The sequence below is a fragment of the Aedes albopictus genome, chromosome 3 (genome assembly GCF_035046485.1).
Source record: "Aedes albopictus strain Foshan chromosome 3, AalbF5, whole genome shotgun sequence".
NCBI classification, from domain to species: Eukaryota; Metazoa; Arthropoda; class Insecta; order Diptera; family Culicidae; genus Aedes; species Aedes albopictus.
The window spans coordinates 24096610-24114681 of NC_085138.1; the positions used below are offsets into that span (position 1 = coordinate 24096610).

The window sequence follows — 18072 nt, forward strand, 5'->3', positions numbered from 1 at the left end:
GGTCGGCTCGCAAGGCCTACCAGAAAACTCTTCGGGCTTGTACAAATGTTTCCAGTCTGAGTGAAGCGAGTCGATTGAACAACATTCTCGCAAAATCTAAGGATTTTCAAGTGAACGAACTTCGTTTGCCAAATGGTGATTTCACTTCCTCTGATGAGGAAGTTTTGGAATGCTTATTCAGCACACATTTCCCCGGATGTGTGGATATTACATCTTCGGATGAACCTGATGTCTTTTCTTGTAGTTATGATTCTATAGCTTCGGCTCGGAGTATCATAACTTTAGAATCGATTGAATGGGCACTTAATAGCTTTGCTCCTTTCAAATCTCCTGGGGCAGATGGGATTTATCCTACTTTGCTTCAGAAGGGATTTGATCATTTCAAACATGTTTTGAAACAACTACTTGTTTGCAGTTTTGCTACAGGGTATATTCCCAAATCCTAGCGGGATATTACTCTAAAGTTTATTCCGAAAGTGAGTCGTGTGTCGTATCAAGAAGCAAAGAGTTTCAGACCTATCAGTTTGATCTCTTTTCTTCTGAAATGCTTAGAACGCATTGTGGATCATCACATCCGTGATGTTCATCTGGCCAATGTGCCTCTTCATGTGAACCAACATGCTTACCAATCTGGAAATTTCCTTAAGTCCACTGTGACTCTTTTACACGAGAAGGCATTCGCTCAAAAGCAATCATGCTTGGGTGTTTTCTTAGATATCGAGGGTGCCTTTGACAACGTGCCTTTCGATGCCATATTGGAAGCCACCCGGGGTCATGGTATATCTCTAATGATTTCCAATTGGATTCACCAAATGCTCAAAAACCGATACCTTTTCTCGACATTGCGTCAAGCGGCGATTAGGAAATTGAGTGTTTGTGGATGCCCCCAAGGAGGAGTCTTATCACCACTTTTGTTCGCGAACATACGCTCCAAATGACGGCAGCAGCATGGTAAGCTGCGCGACCACCAACCATTGCATCGGCACCATCATCGATCATCGTGACGAAGCACGCGCACTCACTCGAGCCGACGAAACATCAGCGAGCAGCAGCGAGAGAGTGAGTGCCGTGAGATCCTGTCGTGAGTGCAGCAGCGAACCGCACCGCCGCAACCGTCATCATCGTCATCATCGACTCTCGTCGTCGTCGCCCTGCAGGTAGCGTGATGATGGATTGTTCCACACGCGTCGCGTGGGTTCTACGCGCGCGTAGAATATTCCACGTGTTTCTGGAATACCGCATTTTTGGGTATAAATATGCGACCCGTTCCCAGTAGCGAGTCAGTTCAAATTCAAAGGTGATGAAGTTATAAGCGTTCGCGTGGCTTGGACAACGCGAAGTGAAACTAATCCAAGTGTAAATAGTAGCAGTTAGAGAAATAAAGTGTTTAGTGTAGTAAAAGTGATCCAGTGTTATTCTTTCCAGTCCGAAACCCGTTTCTCTACTGCCGTGCCATACAGTCCAGTGCTTTCGCCTAAAATTTCTTGTGTTCATTGCCGAACAACTTTTATGGAATCTCGTAGCAGATACGCTATTGAGGCAACTCAATAATAGCGGTTTTCCTACTTATGGTTTTGCCGACGACTACCTAACATTGTTAGTCGGTAAGTGCATCAGATCAGCACCTTTTTCGACCTGATGCAAAGCGCCCTTCAGGTAGTTGAGGGTTGGTGTCGCCAATATGGCCTTTCGGTTAATCCGAGTAAAACATCAATTGTTCTTTTCACGGAAAGGCGAAACCGTAATGGCTTTCAACCCTTGCGTCTCTTTGATTCTGAAATCGATGTGACTGAACAGGTAAAGTACGTTGGAGTCATTCTTGATTCCAAGCTTTCCTGGACACCTCACATTGAGTTCAGAATCAAGAAAGCTTGTATGGCCTTCGGGCAATGCCGGCGAACCTTTGGTACAACTTGGGGTCTAAAACTCAAGTATATCAAATGGATTTACACAACTGTGGTTCGGCCAATATTGGCTTATGGATGTCTTGTGTGGTGGCAAAAGGATGAAGTGAGATCGGTCCAATCAAAATTAGGCCATCTCCAAAGGATGTGCTTAATGGCGATGTCTGGAGCGTTCTCTTCAACTCCTACGGCAGCGCTAGAAGTTCTCTTTGACGTTGCCCCACTACACATTCATCTCAAACAAGAAGCACTTTCTTGCACTTACCGCCTATGGGTACTCGGTTTACTAGAGGAAACTCCTGTGAACCGCACATCAACACACACCTCGTTGTTTCCACTTTTGGTGAATTGGTACAAAGTTGTCCTTGCTCCGAGTGATCTTACAATTGCTTGTAATTTTCCATATAGGACATTTTCCACGAAATTGGCTTCCCGGGAAGAGTGGACATCTGGTTATCTGGAAAGAAGTATTTCAGACGGCATCGTATGTTACACTGATGGCTCCCTTCTCGAAGGTCGAGCAGGTGCTGGTGTTTATTCTCGTGAGCTAAGGCTGCATCAGTCTTATTCACTTGGTAGACATTGCACCGTTTTTCAGGCCGAAATCTTTGCTCTTATGTGCGGAGTGTTGGAAGTTAGGTCGCGTTGAACGCTCGGGTAGCGTCGAATATACCTGAATGGAATAAAGAGAGTGGCGGTTGCTGATTCAGGTATCAGTCGGCAACCGTCTAGTTTGATGGAAGATATCTTGCGTTCTTTTTTATTTATTGTTAAGAAACAGGCATCGAAGGAGCTAGCCTCACTATGGCCTGCGTGGCCATGGTGGACTAGCTCCAACAGGTTATGGGCTTAGGAGCGTGTTCCACAGCACGTATCGACCAGGAGAAGGATCGGCCGCATAAGTCGAGGAGTCGCATCACGGGATCCTTGGGCGGATGGATTGGCTGCAACGGAGGACAGGATCCATGGGAATGTTAGCGATACGGGTCAACTGGATGACTGCTGGCTGGTCACCGGACGGAGCTTGAGGATTGTTGTGAGTTGGATCGGATGCAGCTCGGTGGTCGCACCTGGACGAAAAGGCCCGAGCAGAAGGGAATATCAACAGCATAATACAATGTGTTATTTTGGAAAAATAACTGAGTGGCGGAAAGAGTTATTTTTATGTTATTTACATAACACATCCTGTTATAAACTTGTATGTCATAAGCGGCAAAATAACAAAAATTATAACAAAAAAATGTTCCTGGAAGACCTGTGCAATAACATGTTTTGTTAGTTACGGCCGTAGTGTTGTGTTCCGCTGATTTCTTGTCTCGAGTGTCTCCCTTTCGTACCACCCACCCAAAATCCCACTAGGGTGCTGGTGATGAACGAGAAAAGTGCAGTGTCTTTTAGAATCCGACAAACGATCGTGTGCAAAATACGATTATCACAAGTTGATTAAGATCGAGCCCTGAGGAAGATCCCAACCCATGGATCGAAACGTTGGCAATGATATAGAAGTATCAACGCTTTTTCCGTGACTGAAAGCCGAAAAACTCCCATAGTTATCAAAAATCCCAGTCGAATCTTTCCAAATACTTCCCATTAGCGCGACTCATACATTTGAGGAAGCACCATACACCTGTGACTTATATCATTTGCGGCACATACCCTTCTTGTGCTAATTTTCCTGAAATGGCGGGTACATACTAGTTGCACATACTTTGCATGTCAAACCACATCCTCATGGATATTTGGCTATACTGAGTGTGCGTGACTTATTTGTAAAAGTTCTGTCTCTGATCTGTTGATGACTTACGTCCATACAAAATCTTAAAATTTTCGAAGACTTATCTCCTTGTTACTTATGAAATGGTATCTTTAGGGATAAGTGGGCTGTTGAGTCTCACATAACAAAAAATTGACACAAAATGCATTAGATTGGCGTTGTCATATTATGTTAATGCATTCAAAAATGATTATTCAAAATTTGGTTTAAAACAAGGTACAGCGGGGCGAGTTGAAACGGGTGGAATAAGATGAAACAGCGGGTTAACGTGATATTATCTAGTCACGATAAACAATTTGAATGTCATAACTATACAAGTGGTATTGAAATCTTTTTCAAAATATCACATGTTTTTATCAAGAATTTACACTACCGAATGAAACGCATGCCTAATATATGTCAATGTGAATGTTATCTTATAGTATAAGCCTAAAATATATTGGAAACATATCAATTTGCAAGTAATATGATGAATTTCAATAATAGTAGTTTCGTGCAGTGATTTTTTTTCTACGATCGTCTGGGTTATCTGTAGTTTCATTTTATAAGACACTTTGGTCTTGATAAAAACTTTATGGATTTTAATGGTTTCAATGTTATGACTGCATAAAATAAAGTTTCTTTTTCCCAAGTAAAATTCTTTCTTTTTTGCCAAGTGAGTTTGACAACAGATTTAGTATGGGGAGAAATGTCACTTGTCCTTGCAGAGCGTGATAAAAACGAAATAAAAAGGAATAGTGATTAAAACGACTAGTCATAAAACTGGAAAAACCACTGCACTGTACTTACAAAGTGGAAACTATTCATTAGAATTGAATTAAAAAGTCACCGGTACACTCGATACCTTTCAACCATCTTCTATATGTTATAATTATTTAGCAATCAAATTCTATCCAATGATTCCGAAATGAAGAAAAAAATAACTAATAAAAGTTCTTAAAAAGTTGTATTGAAACCTCAAATTGCGTCAATCTTGCCTCACTTTGCACATTACTGTTTGTTTTTTTTTTTATTATGTTATGACATTTCCAGGACATTGATGACTTCTTAGTCTTGTTCTACATTTTCAATTTTTATTTTATCTGTAAATTTTGTTAAATTTGTTCTCATCATAAACAACAATGAACATATTCAACATGAACATATCTAAAAATAAGTAAAAAGAAAATAGAGTTAAGGACTGTTCCTTTTAGTTGCACTATGATTTTGCATTCTTTGACAGATTCGTAACGTACATGTGAACAAAAGTAGCATGCAAATTTTCACTTGTTAGTAAAACATCGAGCCTTCCAAAATATACATGAAAGTTCTTATTATATTCAAAGAGCTATCAGTATTCTATATTGCTAAACTAGCTCAAAACAACTTAATTTACAGTTAACATGAATATTAAAAAATACGCGTGATTAAGTCACCATATTTGTTTAATGATTTCGCAATTGAAGCATCTTTCGTGGCCGTGTGATCGTCGTTTAGGTGTATCGTTACATGGTTTGGCATGCAAAGTATGTGCAACTAACACCAACCTTTTCAGGCAAATAAGCATATGAAGAGTATGTGCCGCAAATGGTACGAATCAAACGTATGAGTCGCGCTAATGGGAAGTTTTTGTTATCCTCCATTACAAATATCTATGTATCAGACATATGGAAGGAATGTAGACTTTTATGATTTATGACTTTCGGCAGACTGTAGTGGGCTGGACACATGAAATGAACGCCAAACAAATTCAAACTCGTTGTAAAGAGTTTTACATTCGTTTCTGTCTAAATGGATTCAAATTTACTATTAGAAAGTGGACAATTTCTAGCGGAGTTTAGGTTCATCAGATTTGCGTAATACCATATTATATGAGAAAAGTGATAAACTACTAAAGTCGAATTTATTTTAATTTTCCCCGATGAAAGATTTTTTAACCTCCAGAATCTTGATATATACAGCTAAGGCTAACTTATAACGAAAAAATATTTCAGGTTCATAAAAGTGCGATAATAATCCTGTTTCAACACACCGTGCGGGTAGCGTCGAGCCTTCAGTTACGTGAACGGCGGCAGTATTGTTGGTAGGTAGGGTCAAGTGGGGTAAAATGCCATTTTTCAAACTTTCATCGTTTTCAATGATAATTAGCCTCATTTGTTAGGCTTCCAAAGTGGTAACAGCAACTAGACAATATTTGCTCGATACCTCAGCAAAAATATTCACAAAACTATTGTATTTTCATCGATTTTCCGCGATTTTAAAAACTGATTCGTAAAACGGAAGTGGTGCAAAACGACCATCTGCCATGGGGTAAGATGCCACTTCATGAAAACATTCAAAAATTACGTTCATCAGTTTTAGGGCATTTCCAACTCCCTTTCCACCCTCTGTCACGCTTTTTTCGTATACTCAATAAATGGAGTGTTACCCCCCTCCCCACAAAACGATGATCGTAATTTTTGAATGACCCCTAACATGGAAAGCGCAGACATCAACAACCATGCGTCTCCATGCGTGCCTTAATCTCGTTGGAAATACTTGGCTGGTAATAAAATCACCAGAAAACCTTAATTGCAAGCACGAAAAACCGGAAGTTGCCAATTTTCATTAGGAAATCAAAGGATTTTTCGTGGGTTTGGTGGCCTAGCTTCCAGAAGAATGTTTGATGTAAACATATCTTGACACCATTTACCTATAGCAATGATCAAGTCCCATTCAGGAATGATTTTATGAGTTGGGCCATTTTACCCCATCTTGGCATTTTGGGCTTTGTTCCCCTACAATTGTTGGAGAGATGGCAGAGGTATATTATTATGGAAGAAGATTATTACATTGTATATACCTGAATGGAATATTGAAAGTGGCGGTTGCTGATAGAGGTATCCGTCGGCAACCGTCTAGTTTGATGGAAGATGTCTTGCGTTCTTTTTATTTATTATCAAGAAATAGGCATCGATGGAGCTAGCCTCGTTGGCCTACGTGGCCATGGTGGACTAGCTCCAACACGAAGTGCAATCAGCACTTCAGCAGCACGTGGGCAAAGTAATATACAAAGTAATAAACTTCTGTTCAGATAGCCAGGCTGCTATTAAAGCACTTGCTTCGGCCAACTCTAGGTCGAAGATAATTATCGCTTGTCGAACTCAACCCGAGCAGGAATGAATAACTGACACATAACTGGAGGATACCAAAATCAGGTATCATACCAAGACAAGGTATTGGTCGGTTATCTAGGTATTGAAAATACCTTATTTTGGTATTTTGTAGGTATTGATAAAATACCTCAACGAGTTATTGGTTTGGTGTTGAGGACTGCTTGAGGTATTATTGAATTATGGAAAAATCGCTATTTGTATTGAAAAATCGTCGATTATTCTTTAGGTACAGGCATACCTCGATAGTACGTACACCACCGCTTCGTTTAGTGTACGTACTATCGAAACGTACGTACTATCGAATCAAAAAAAAAATATTTCAAATTTCATTTTCAAATCAAAGAATGTTATTTCTTGAACGTCTGGATTGCAAAAAAAAATATAAGTGACCTAAGGGTCCGTTTATTAATTACGTATTTTTGCTTGTTTAGGATCCTATCTTTATTGGAAAAATCTTCTTGTGCTCTGGGGATGCTTCGTAGCGGCATCTCGTCTCTGGGAACTTATATTGATTTTATATGAATTATCTTTTAGAACCATCCAAACTGGTCTAGATATAATTAAATCGATCTAGATCAGTTATATCTTGTTATAGAAGCATTCTAGAATTATTTTCTCCTGCAATATTTATTACCATGATATTTTCAAAACCTTCTGAACATTGCACCTTCTAGGACACCTCCAAGAGTTTAATTTTTGTACGAGAAGGGATTCCTAGAGGTATCCCGGAGCTCTTGGAGGAATCCCGGAATTCTTGGAGGAATTCAAGGAAAAATTATTTGATGAATCTTAGAAAGAATTCCTGTAGGAATCTCGGAATGAATTCATGGAGGAATCCCGGAACGAAATTCCTGGATGTATTCAGGAAGAAATTCCTGAAGAAATCTTGGAAGTCCCGAAAGTATTACAGAATAGATTCTTAGTAAAGTTTTGGAAGAAACCTCTGGAGAAATCTCTGAAAGAGACCCTGAAATTTCAACAGGAATCGCAGAAGAAACTCTGGAAGAATCCCTAAGGAATCCCAGAAAGAATTCCTGGAGAAATTTCGGAACCAACACTTAGAGGAATTTCGGAACTGAAAGAAACTTGAAACTTGAAGGAATCCCTAAAGCAAGCGAGAAAGCGAAAATGTCTTTCCCCGAATCCCACATTTCGGGTTCACCCAGAAACAATTGAATTGGTACAGCCTATAGGACAATGCAAGCCGCGGTTGCTAAACGTTTTTTTTTTCTAAGTTTTTGATGTTTTGTGACCTTTTTGTTTACGTTCGGACTTCAAGAGATTTCTTCAAGAATTTCTCAAAAAGTCCCCGGAATCTTCCAGTAATTTCATCCGAGATTCTCCGAACAGTTTCTTTCGGGATGTCTCCGGTTTTTTTGTTTTGGGCTTCCAGGTGGTATTCCTGTAAATTATAGCAACTTCATCCAGAATTTGTCTAGGAGTTCTTTCGGAAATTGTATCAGAAATTCTTACCGAGATTCCTTCAAAAACTCCTTGCAATAATCCGTAAGGATTTATTCCTGGAATTTCAGACGAGATTCTTCCCGGAGTATCTTCTGGGAATTCTTCAGGAATTTCTTCTGAAACCCTTCCAGAAATCCTACAAGATCCCTGGCAAGAACTTCATTCAGTATTCCTCTAAAAACTTCTCCGAGATCCCTCCAGGAACTTCTCCCGTTTTTTTTCGGGAGCTACTTCTGATTTAAGTATTCCTTCTGGGATTCCTACAATAATTTTACCAGGTAAACTTTCTGGGATTTTTCAAGGATTCTTTCGGAAATTCCTTCCGGAATTCCTCCGTGAATTTCTTCTGGGTGACTATCAGGAATTACTTTTCAGGAACTTCTTCCGGGATTCCTCTTAGAGCTTCTTCTAGGAATTCTTTCAGAAACTGATTCCGGGATTTTTTCGAGAACTTTTTCCAGGAATCATCTAGGGACTCTCTTGTGGTTTCTACCAAGAGCTCCGCCAGGAATTCTTGCAGACGCTTCTGGAATTCTTTGAGATGATTGTAATGGAAATCCTCCTGGAATTCATTATGATTTTTTTGGAGTATTTTGTTTTTGGAAATCCTCATGTAGTTTCTGTGTGATTGTCTTGAATAAACAAAAAGCAACTTAGTTATAGCTCCCTCCTAGAGAAATTTTAGAATAAGTTTGTGGAGAAACCACGGAAGTAATACCCGGAAGAGTTTTAGGAAAAAGTACTAAGGTAATCCTAGAAGGAGTAATGCTGAATGAATCTCGAAATTAATTTCTACAGAAATCCAGGAATATCTGGAAGAATCGCGGGGAACTTCCTGGAACAATGCTGGCAAGAGTTTATGACGGAACCCCAGGCGGAACCTCTTAAGGAATCTCAGAAAAAAAAACTCCTGGGAAAACTCCAGAGGGAACTTCTGAAGGAATCCTAAATAAACTTCCGGAAGAATTTCATTAAGAGCTTACGGAATCCCAGAAGAACGGACTGGAACAAATTTGTGTACAAACCACGAGGGGAGTCCCGGATGGAATTCTTGTGGAATCCCAGAAGGAACTCCATGAGGTGAGCCACCAAGCCACCATCAAGTTATAAAACAACACACGCACGCAAACCCCCATTTTGAACTAAATCCAACCACTCAAGATAAGCTGGCGAGTTTTTTTTTAATGAGAGAGCTGACGATTTTTTTAAGTCCGGATCGTTAACAACAAAGCCACGAAACGTCAAATACTATGAACATTTCCTTAGCAACCGCGGCTTGCAGTGCCCTACGGCACTCAAAGTTGTTTAAATTTCCGAACTCATGGAAAACTGTCAAATATTTTATAAGTATCGCAAAAAACATTAATTGTTGGAAAACGAAAAATAATAACAAGTACGTGAACTGAAATCAATGGTTTGGATAAGTAACTGTATGGGTTTGATTCATGTTTTGGAGTGCAATCTTCGCCGAGAAATTTAGTTTTTTTTTTATTACCAAACAAAATAGAACCATCTTGTGCCTTTTTATTTTATTATAACGTTCTCTTGGTAAAGAAAGCGTTTAGTTAATAACTGTGCAAGTGCTTATAGACCACTAAGCTGAGAATGATGACCAGAATGATGATGCCAGATATTATGACTGGCAGAAAATATCTCTGTAAAGCGTATTCGTTCATGTTTTCCATTTCGCTACATTTTAAAACTGCTTATAGGTTCCCAAACTTTTTAGGTGCGCGACCCCCTTTTGTCAGCTGACGTGCTTTCGGCGACCCACCATAGAAATTCCCTCATTTGTTGTCTGTTACAGTCAGGCTCGGATTAAGGATTGTGGGGGCCCAGGGCCCGAGCGGATGTGGAGGACCCTCGGAGAGATGACCAAACATGTTTTTCCTCATTTTCGAACAGTACTTGCGAAATAAGAAAAATGAAGCTAATGTTAGCAACCAAAAAAATGTTTTTGTGGGGGCCCCTAAAATGTGGGGACCCGGGGCCCGGGCCTCCCCGACCCCCCCTTAGATCCGGCCCTGGTTACAGTAAATTATTCAACTGACTTTCGCGACCCGCTGGATGAAGGCCGGCGACCCCCCGGGGGGTCGCGACCCACAGTTTGGGAAACCATGGCTGAAAATCCGTGTTATAGGAGTCTGCATAACACAAATTCATAGTATCGGAGTCTCTGCTATACGTCTACTAATGACTCGAACACATTTTTGTAGATTAAAAATTAAATAAGTTTTGGTGTACGTACTATCGAGGCAAAATGTACGTACTATCGAGGGTACGTACTATCGAGGGTACGCACTAACGAGGGTACGTACTATCGAGGTACGCCTGTACACTCAGAAATAAAAGTATTCACGGAATTACTATTATTTATGCATTTTGTATCCGCATCTCTCTCACTCTCTTTCTGTTTTCATGTTATCTGGTGCTTCGCCTGGGTTGACGAAACACTTCTCTTCAACCCAGGCTAAACGGCAGATAGCATGAAAACAAAAAGAGAGTGAGAGAGATGCGAATACAAAATGCATAAATAATAGTAATTCCGTGTATAATTTTATTTCTGAGTGTACCACTGCTATTGACTGGTCACGCGTAAGTTGCGGAACGGTAAGAAAATCTCTTCTCACTCGTGAGCGCAAGTGGGATAGAGTTCTACGCCATCAACAACAAGCAATAAAGAAGACGCGGCGATTACTCTTTATCCCAACTGGTAACAGATAATGACATGATCTCGAAAATTTCTCGAAGACAAAACGGAAGCTGAATTTGTTGCGTACTTTTCAATTCGTGAATAATCAATTATTACTAATCCAAAATCGAAACTATTTGATGATACATATTCAGTAGCGTTGCAGTGTTTACCTACTCGAAGTTACCGCTCGAAAATCACAATGCAAGGCTTTTAAATCTCTAAACTCGTGATGCACGAAATTTGTCCTATTCTGTTCAAGTTGGGACAAACCTATGTCGCATTGGAGGCTTTCCACGGACCAGCACGAATCCATTTTATTCGATGTTTTTTAATCTACTTGATATTTTTGTATACTATTCCTTTTTATGTGAGAAACCCTTTTCTTTATATCAAAAGTTCATATTTTGTCTCGACTAACTTTCAAATGGGGCCTATGAAAAAATGGAATACAAGCAAATAAAAAATTATAACACGGAAACGGCTTGTTCGATCGAAAACTAGTCACAAACAAAACTTAGTCGCCCCGCGACAGCGACAAAAACTGTGCATGCAGCGACCAGCGCCGCGACACACCGGCGACAAGTACAAAAATTGCTGCACTGTCGCTTGTCGCCTGCGACGACGTCGTCGCAGTGTGGAAGGTCCCCTTCAAATCAGTGCGCAGCGATTTCGTGACAAAAAACATAGCGACAAAAAGTCGTGTCGCTGGAAGACATTCGCGTCGGTTTGGGGGAGCCTTAATATATGGTGGCTCTCAGAAAAATACATGTAGGTATGAAGACTATGTACTTTAAAGCAACTTTGCATACTTTGTTGTTTTTTTAAATTTATCTACACTAATAAAACTTTTGATTTATACCGAAGAAAAACACGCGAAATGATTACATGAAGTATTTGTTGTTAGGATCCGTCCATTAATGACGTAGCATTTTAGGGGAAGTTTATGATATTGCTAGAAGCCTTCTATTAGGTATGGGAGAATATACTTTAAGAGGGGAGGAGCTGTCAAAAATTCGCCACTAATGCTACCGTGATTTCGAATGCAATTAATCACTTTTCACAGTTTTTGGCTAATTTTGGAATAGTTAGCCATATCGCAAACTCAAACATTACAGAATCCTTGAAAAAGGTACAATAAGTTACACGAGTTTCTCAATTCAAGTTTTAAGTTTAATAAATTTCAAGAAAACGCCTTGCACTTTCTATGCTGAAAAAGTGATTACTTTCGCAAAAGTGCAATTTTATGTATAAATTTGAATATTTATAAAATTTTTGATGATGAAATCGTGTTTAGCAAATACTTGGCAGCTAAAAGCACCCATTCGAATATTCATTACATGTACGATACAGCCACGGTAACAAAAGTTTGAAAGGGTCTTTGAAATTCGCCAAACACGCAATTACGGAAAATATTGAATTTAATACAGAAATATGTGACTAATTGACTGTAACACATGTAACTCATCATTCAATAATCCTTTAGCCATATGATGGTCATTTTCTACAAATTGTTTTAAGTTAATAGCAATATTTTTAACAAATGAAAATGACCCTCACGTCGATCAATTTCACCCCACTGATCAATTTCACCCGAAATCATGGTACCTCAGAAATGCTTTTCTTCAAAAGTGCCCATCTTGCGATATATGGCAAAATTTCAATAATTTCAAAAATGTCATGTTTTGCAAATTAAAATAATTTTTCTTATTTGCATTTTTTTTTACTTTTAAACCGTATTGACATTTTTCAATGTTATGAAAGTTCACATGATTATCTGAAAGTCTCCCATACACAACTTTTTTGTAAGTAATGTCATTTTCAAGTTATATTGAGTAAAAAAAGGTCAAATACTTTAGCCCTTTTCAAATATTAGTCTACATAAAAAAACAAAGTGTGCAATCTTGCTTTAAAATACATAGTCTTTATACCTACGAAATTCCATCGGATTCTGAGACAGTTTTGCCAAACCCCTACGGCGAGTTTGCGTAAATTCGCCATACACTCTAAAAAAACACAACCGAAAATGTTCAAAGTGTTATAACTTTTTTGTACATTTTTTTTACCATTATGAAATTTCTTCAGATGGTAGCTAACAGAATGAACTTTATTCTCACAAAATATTACGAAGGTAAAAAAATAGCTTTTTGAGATATTTAATTTAATTTTTAGTAACAAAATTCAGTTTTTTTAGAAGAAAAACTAAATAAATTTTTCTGAGAGCTGCCATTTATTAATCTACAACTTTGCCGAAGACAGTTTTCCGATCAAACAAGCAGTTTCAGTGATATAATTTTTCATTTGCATTTGTTCCATTTTTTCATAGGCCCTATTTGAAAGTTAGTCGAGGCTCCATAAAAAGTTTTAATATGAAATAATGGTTATTTATATTGATTAGAACAGCTGTGTAAAATTATATGCAAATCAAAAATGCAAAATTAAAAAAGTAGATTTTTTCGTGCTGTTTTGTGGAAAGCCTCATTGGGTAGAATGTCGCAACAAATTCTGGTTGCGACATTGTCGTTATTGTTGCGCGATGGTTGAATTTTGATTCACTGGTTTCTGCTATACGTTTACTAATGATTCGAACTTATTTTTGTAAATTAAAAATTAACTAAATTTTGGTGTACGTACTATCGAGGTACGCATGTACTAAAATGGTTTAATGTTAATATATCGCAGCTAAACAGGAAATAGTTATTTATGTAACGAGTTGCAAAAAGTTGATTTTTTCAGCACGAGTCGTACATTAACCAACGAGGCTTGCCGAATTGGATAAATACGAAGAGTACTGAAAAAATCGAGTTTTGCAACGAGTTCCATACAAAATTTTATGCAATGAATTTTTCATAATGCAACCCATTTGAGTTGCATAATGTTCATAATGCAACTCATTTGAGTTGCATTATGAACATTATACAACTTTTTTTCATTATGCAACTCATTTCAGTTGCATAATGAACCAGTTCGGAAAAATTGGTCATTATGATACCAAAATGAGTTATATAAAATAAAAATTATGATACTGAATTGCATAAAAGAGTTTTTGTAACAACGAAATGACAATTTGCTAAATTTGCTAAAAGAATCCTTCACAACGTTTCATTGCATTCTGAAAAGAAGTTGCCAATTACTGGATGAGTTCTCGTAAAATCCATCAAAAACCTATAGAACAGAAAACAGATATCCGAGGAAACAATAACTAGAGAAAAACAATAAACTCACAAAACACATTGCAAACATCACGCCACACAGGTGCAAAAATATTGTTCCAAAGCCGAATATGTACCAATTTCTGGAAGGCTCCCGATGGAACAGTTTTTACCACGGCAATCTAAAAAATTGCCAATCAATCATCGAATCGTCTGAAGCTCACAAATGTATGCATGCATACCGAACAGAACTGATTGTTCTTTGGTCACAACACAAATGCTAGCTATGTTTTTCTGATCCATTGTTTTTGATGAATTCGAATCCAAATGAAACCCCTTTTTGTTGGGATGTTGTCCCATCCACTGCTGTCCCCATTGCTGTCGCCAACCATATTTGTTTCAGTGATTATTGTGTTTTTCGATTGACAACCAACCACCACGGTATTGTATAACAACCATCCCACACTTGGGGTATTACAACACTTTGATCAGCCCCCACATGCCCCCACCCACGACATAATCGGCGTCAATTCATAATCCATCAATTAATTACAATCACGTACCGCTAATTTCATTTTCATTTGCTGTGTGGTGAGATGGTCCGACACCCGATACCTCCTAATCACTCCCAACAACGGTGAGCGAGTGCGGTGGGTGAGTGCTGCAATCTAATCTCTTTCGTCACCACACCACGGGGTTTTTCTGTTTTCACTTCACACTTTGGGGGACACTTTCTTCTGGTCACTCTGTGTGCGACGCTCACTGCACTATTGGTGGGTCCCTCGACCAATGCACCCAGTCTGCGGGTGGATGCGAAGGTGTTCGATCGCGCCAAGCGCCAAGACAAAAGAACCGCGCGGTAATTACTTGGAACGTCGTCGTTGGTTGCACTGACTGAAGTTCACCTCCTCAAGGAGGGGGGCTAGTGAATAGTGTGGCCTACAGACCCACAGCTGGAAACCGGCACGACGACGACGACGGCGACGAGGACGGGCGAGGGAGGATGAGCTTGGCACACGCGGGTTAAAAGTTAAATAATTGATCGGCACACGGAAAGTGTTGGATGCGGTCTGATTTGAATTTTTCATTTGGCGACCGATTTATAGCTTCGCCTCCTCCCCCTGTGGGGATGGTACCTTCGTTGGGTGGTTGTGGGTGGCTTTTTTCAAGGGATGGTTTTCGGGGGGACCTAACCTGAGCAAATCGGCGATGAATTCTTGCGGAATGCGACTTTGACTGATTGGCAGGATGGTTGCAATGTGCAATTGATGTCGTTTTGGTGGTGATGAGCTTGCAACATTTGGAGACAACATTGTTGTTTGGTTTGGAAGTTTTATCACGAAAGCCGCCATATCAAATTGTAATAGGTATGGCAAAGGGTCTACCTTGTATCGCTGCAAATGGGATTGTAGGAGAATGTAAAGAATGTAGTTTATTCTTTTCAAATCAATGAACCGCTGATAGAAAGACTGAAAGAAAGACCTCATTTTCTGAAAGATTGAGAATAGTAACGCTTTTCCAATCCAACATGATGCAATTTTGAGTAAGGTGATTTTATGAAATCCTTTCAATAATCATTTAAGGCATTCTTCGTTGTTACACATCTTTCTCCTGCTCTTTGCCAAATATCATTCTTGGCTCTCTTTTACTACCACTACCTTTAGATCCATGGTGGTGCAGACAGTGTTGGTAAAAACTCAAATTCTCAAATCTCATGGTTGAGTTGTTTCACGCGTGATTCTTGACTCGCCAAACTCACCGCCGAAAAAATCATGCATGAGTTGACTCGTAATTTTACTCATTGCTTTATTTTTATGTGTTCTTATTAAGTACAACGAAGTTTTTAGGATTGTATGATAGAATAAGACCAAATCTTGCGTACAATAACATTTAATGCCATTCAAATTGATTTGGGTTCGTTTTACAAGCGAACGAGATTTCGGCGCTTGACTCATGAGAGCGAGATTTTGCATGAACATCTCGCGCGTGAGAAAATGATTCAGAATCGCGTGCGAGTTTGCTCACGCAGGAGTGGTTCATGAGCCAGCTTTGAGTGTGAGTTTACCAACACTGGGTGCAGAAGGCCGAATTGAAAGATTTCCATCCTGGCCAGGTCAAATTTCTGTCGACTTCCTTTATTTCCTTGTTGAGGCTGCGCCATCATGAGCCTTTGGGTCTGCCTCTACTGCGATGGTGCGGGTTCCAATCTAACTTTTGCATGCAGATTTCGTTCTCGGCCCTGTGTAAAGTGTGGCCGATTCACTTCCACTATCGTTATCGATTTTTTCTCGATTGATGAAGACATGCAGCCGTTAAGTGTTCTCCACTGATACACGCCAGATTTCACTAGCGTTTAGCATCGCAGATTTCACTCTCTCTCTCTCTCTCTTCTTGGCGTAACTTCCTCACTGGGACAAAGCCTGCTTCTCAGCTTAGTGTTCAATGAGCACTTCCACAGTTTTTAACTGAGAGCTTCCTCTGCCAATGACCATTTTGCATGTGTATATCGTGTGGCAGGCACGAAGATACTCTATGCCCAAGGAAGTCAAGGAAATTTCCTTTACGAAAAGATCCTGGACCGACCGGGAATTGAACCCGTCACCCTCAGCATGGTCATGCTGAATACCCGTGCGTTTACCGCCTCGGCTATATGGGCCCGCAGGCCCCGCAGATTTCACGTTTGATTTAAAAATTCGGATTTTGTTGCGTCGACTAATCTGATTGTTTATCTATACATTTCTTAAACTCGCAAAAGCAGCACTCGTCTTATTGACCGGTGCACCTATGTCGATCATGTTGCCGCTATTAACCGCCAATTTGCTACCAATATATTGGAAGCTTTCAACTACAGAAATACCATCTGGAAATGCTCGAGTAATCTCGGTCAGAATGCTTGGAAAATTCCTGGCAGGAGCTCATGAAGGAATGCCAGCAAGAATTTCTGGAGGAAATGAATTCCTAGAAGAATCCTTGAAGAAATCTCTAAGGAAATCATCGGAGTTATTTACAAAATCCCATCAGCTGGAGAAATTTCAAAAGGATTTTTCAAAACAATTCTCCAAAAATTCCTCTTGGAACTCCTCTATGTGGTTCAATGTCTTTGCAGTAAGTATCATTCATTACGTTTCAAATAAGCCAAGAAGAATTAAAATTGAATGAATGATGACAAAGATATCAACAAATCACTTTTCCATGTTTTACGATAGTGACCCCAAACTTTTGGCCAAAGACATGAAGAGTTAATTCACTTCATAAGTTTTTTTTTTCTAGATTTTTTAGCTTAGTTCTGTAAAAAGCAATTGAAAGCTAATAGAAAATGGGTTATATTACCACTCTTATCTTAAAGTTTGGTCGACCCAATTTCCAGCGACACTGCCGTAAGTTTATATTCATTTTTTAGAAAATTTGGCAACTTTGGGTTAAGTTTATACAAAATTTTTTGAAAATGTTTCTTTTAAATCATGTTCAAAGTTTCTTTGACTTATTATCTTTTGTATGAGATCTAGGGTTTTGAAATGCCGTTCCCAAGAAACACGGAAGTTCTATCAGAAGCTCAACGCATCCCGCAACGGCTTCGTGCCGCGAGCCGAAATATGCAAGGATAAAGACGGAGGCCTCTTGATGGACGGACGTGAGGTGATCGAAAGGTGGAAGCAGCACTTCGATCAGCACCTGAACCTTAGGAAATCTCTGTAGAAATCTTCTTAGAATCCCTCCACAAGTGCCTGATGGGATTAATCCAAAGTCTAAACGTTCTTGTCGGGGTTGCTTAAGAGGTTTCTGCAAGGATTCATCCAAGAATTCTTATGGCATTGCCACAAGAAACTTTAACTGGGATTATTAAAGTAATTTCTGCTGTAATTTATCCATGGATTTTTTTTAAATTGTAGAATTAATGCTGGCAATCCTCTTGAAATTATTTCAGGAGCAACTGCTGGAATTGGCCAGATTT

General features: G+C 39.4%; 1 protein-coding gene across 1 annotated transcript in view; it reads right to left on the reverse strand.

Moving 5' to 3' along the window:
• The window catches only part of LOC109418389 (BCL-6 corepressor-like protein 1), a 56147-nt gene extending 41070 nt beyond the window's left edge, over window positions 1–15077 (reverse strand). Inside the window, exon 1 of the mRNA XM_019692568.3 lies at window positions 14684–15077. Within this exon, the coding sequence (XP_019548113.3) occupies window positions 14684–14701 (18 nt within the window). The 5' untranslated portion in view covers window positions 14702–15077. The remainder of the gene's footprint in view (window positions 1–14683) is intronic.
• Window positions 15078–18072: the final 2995 nt, after the last annotated feature.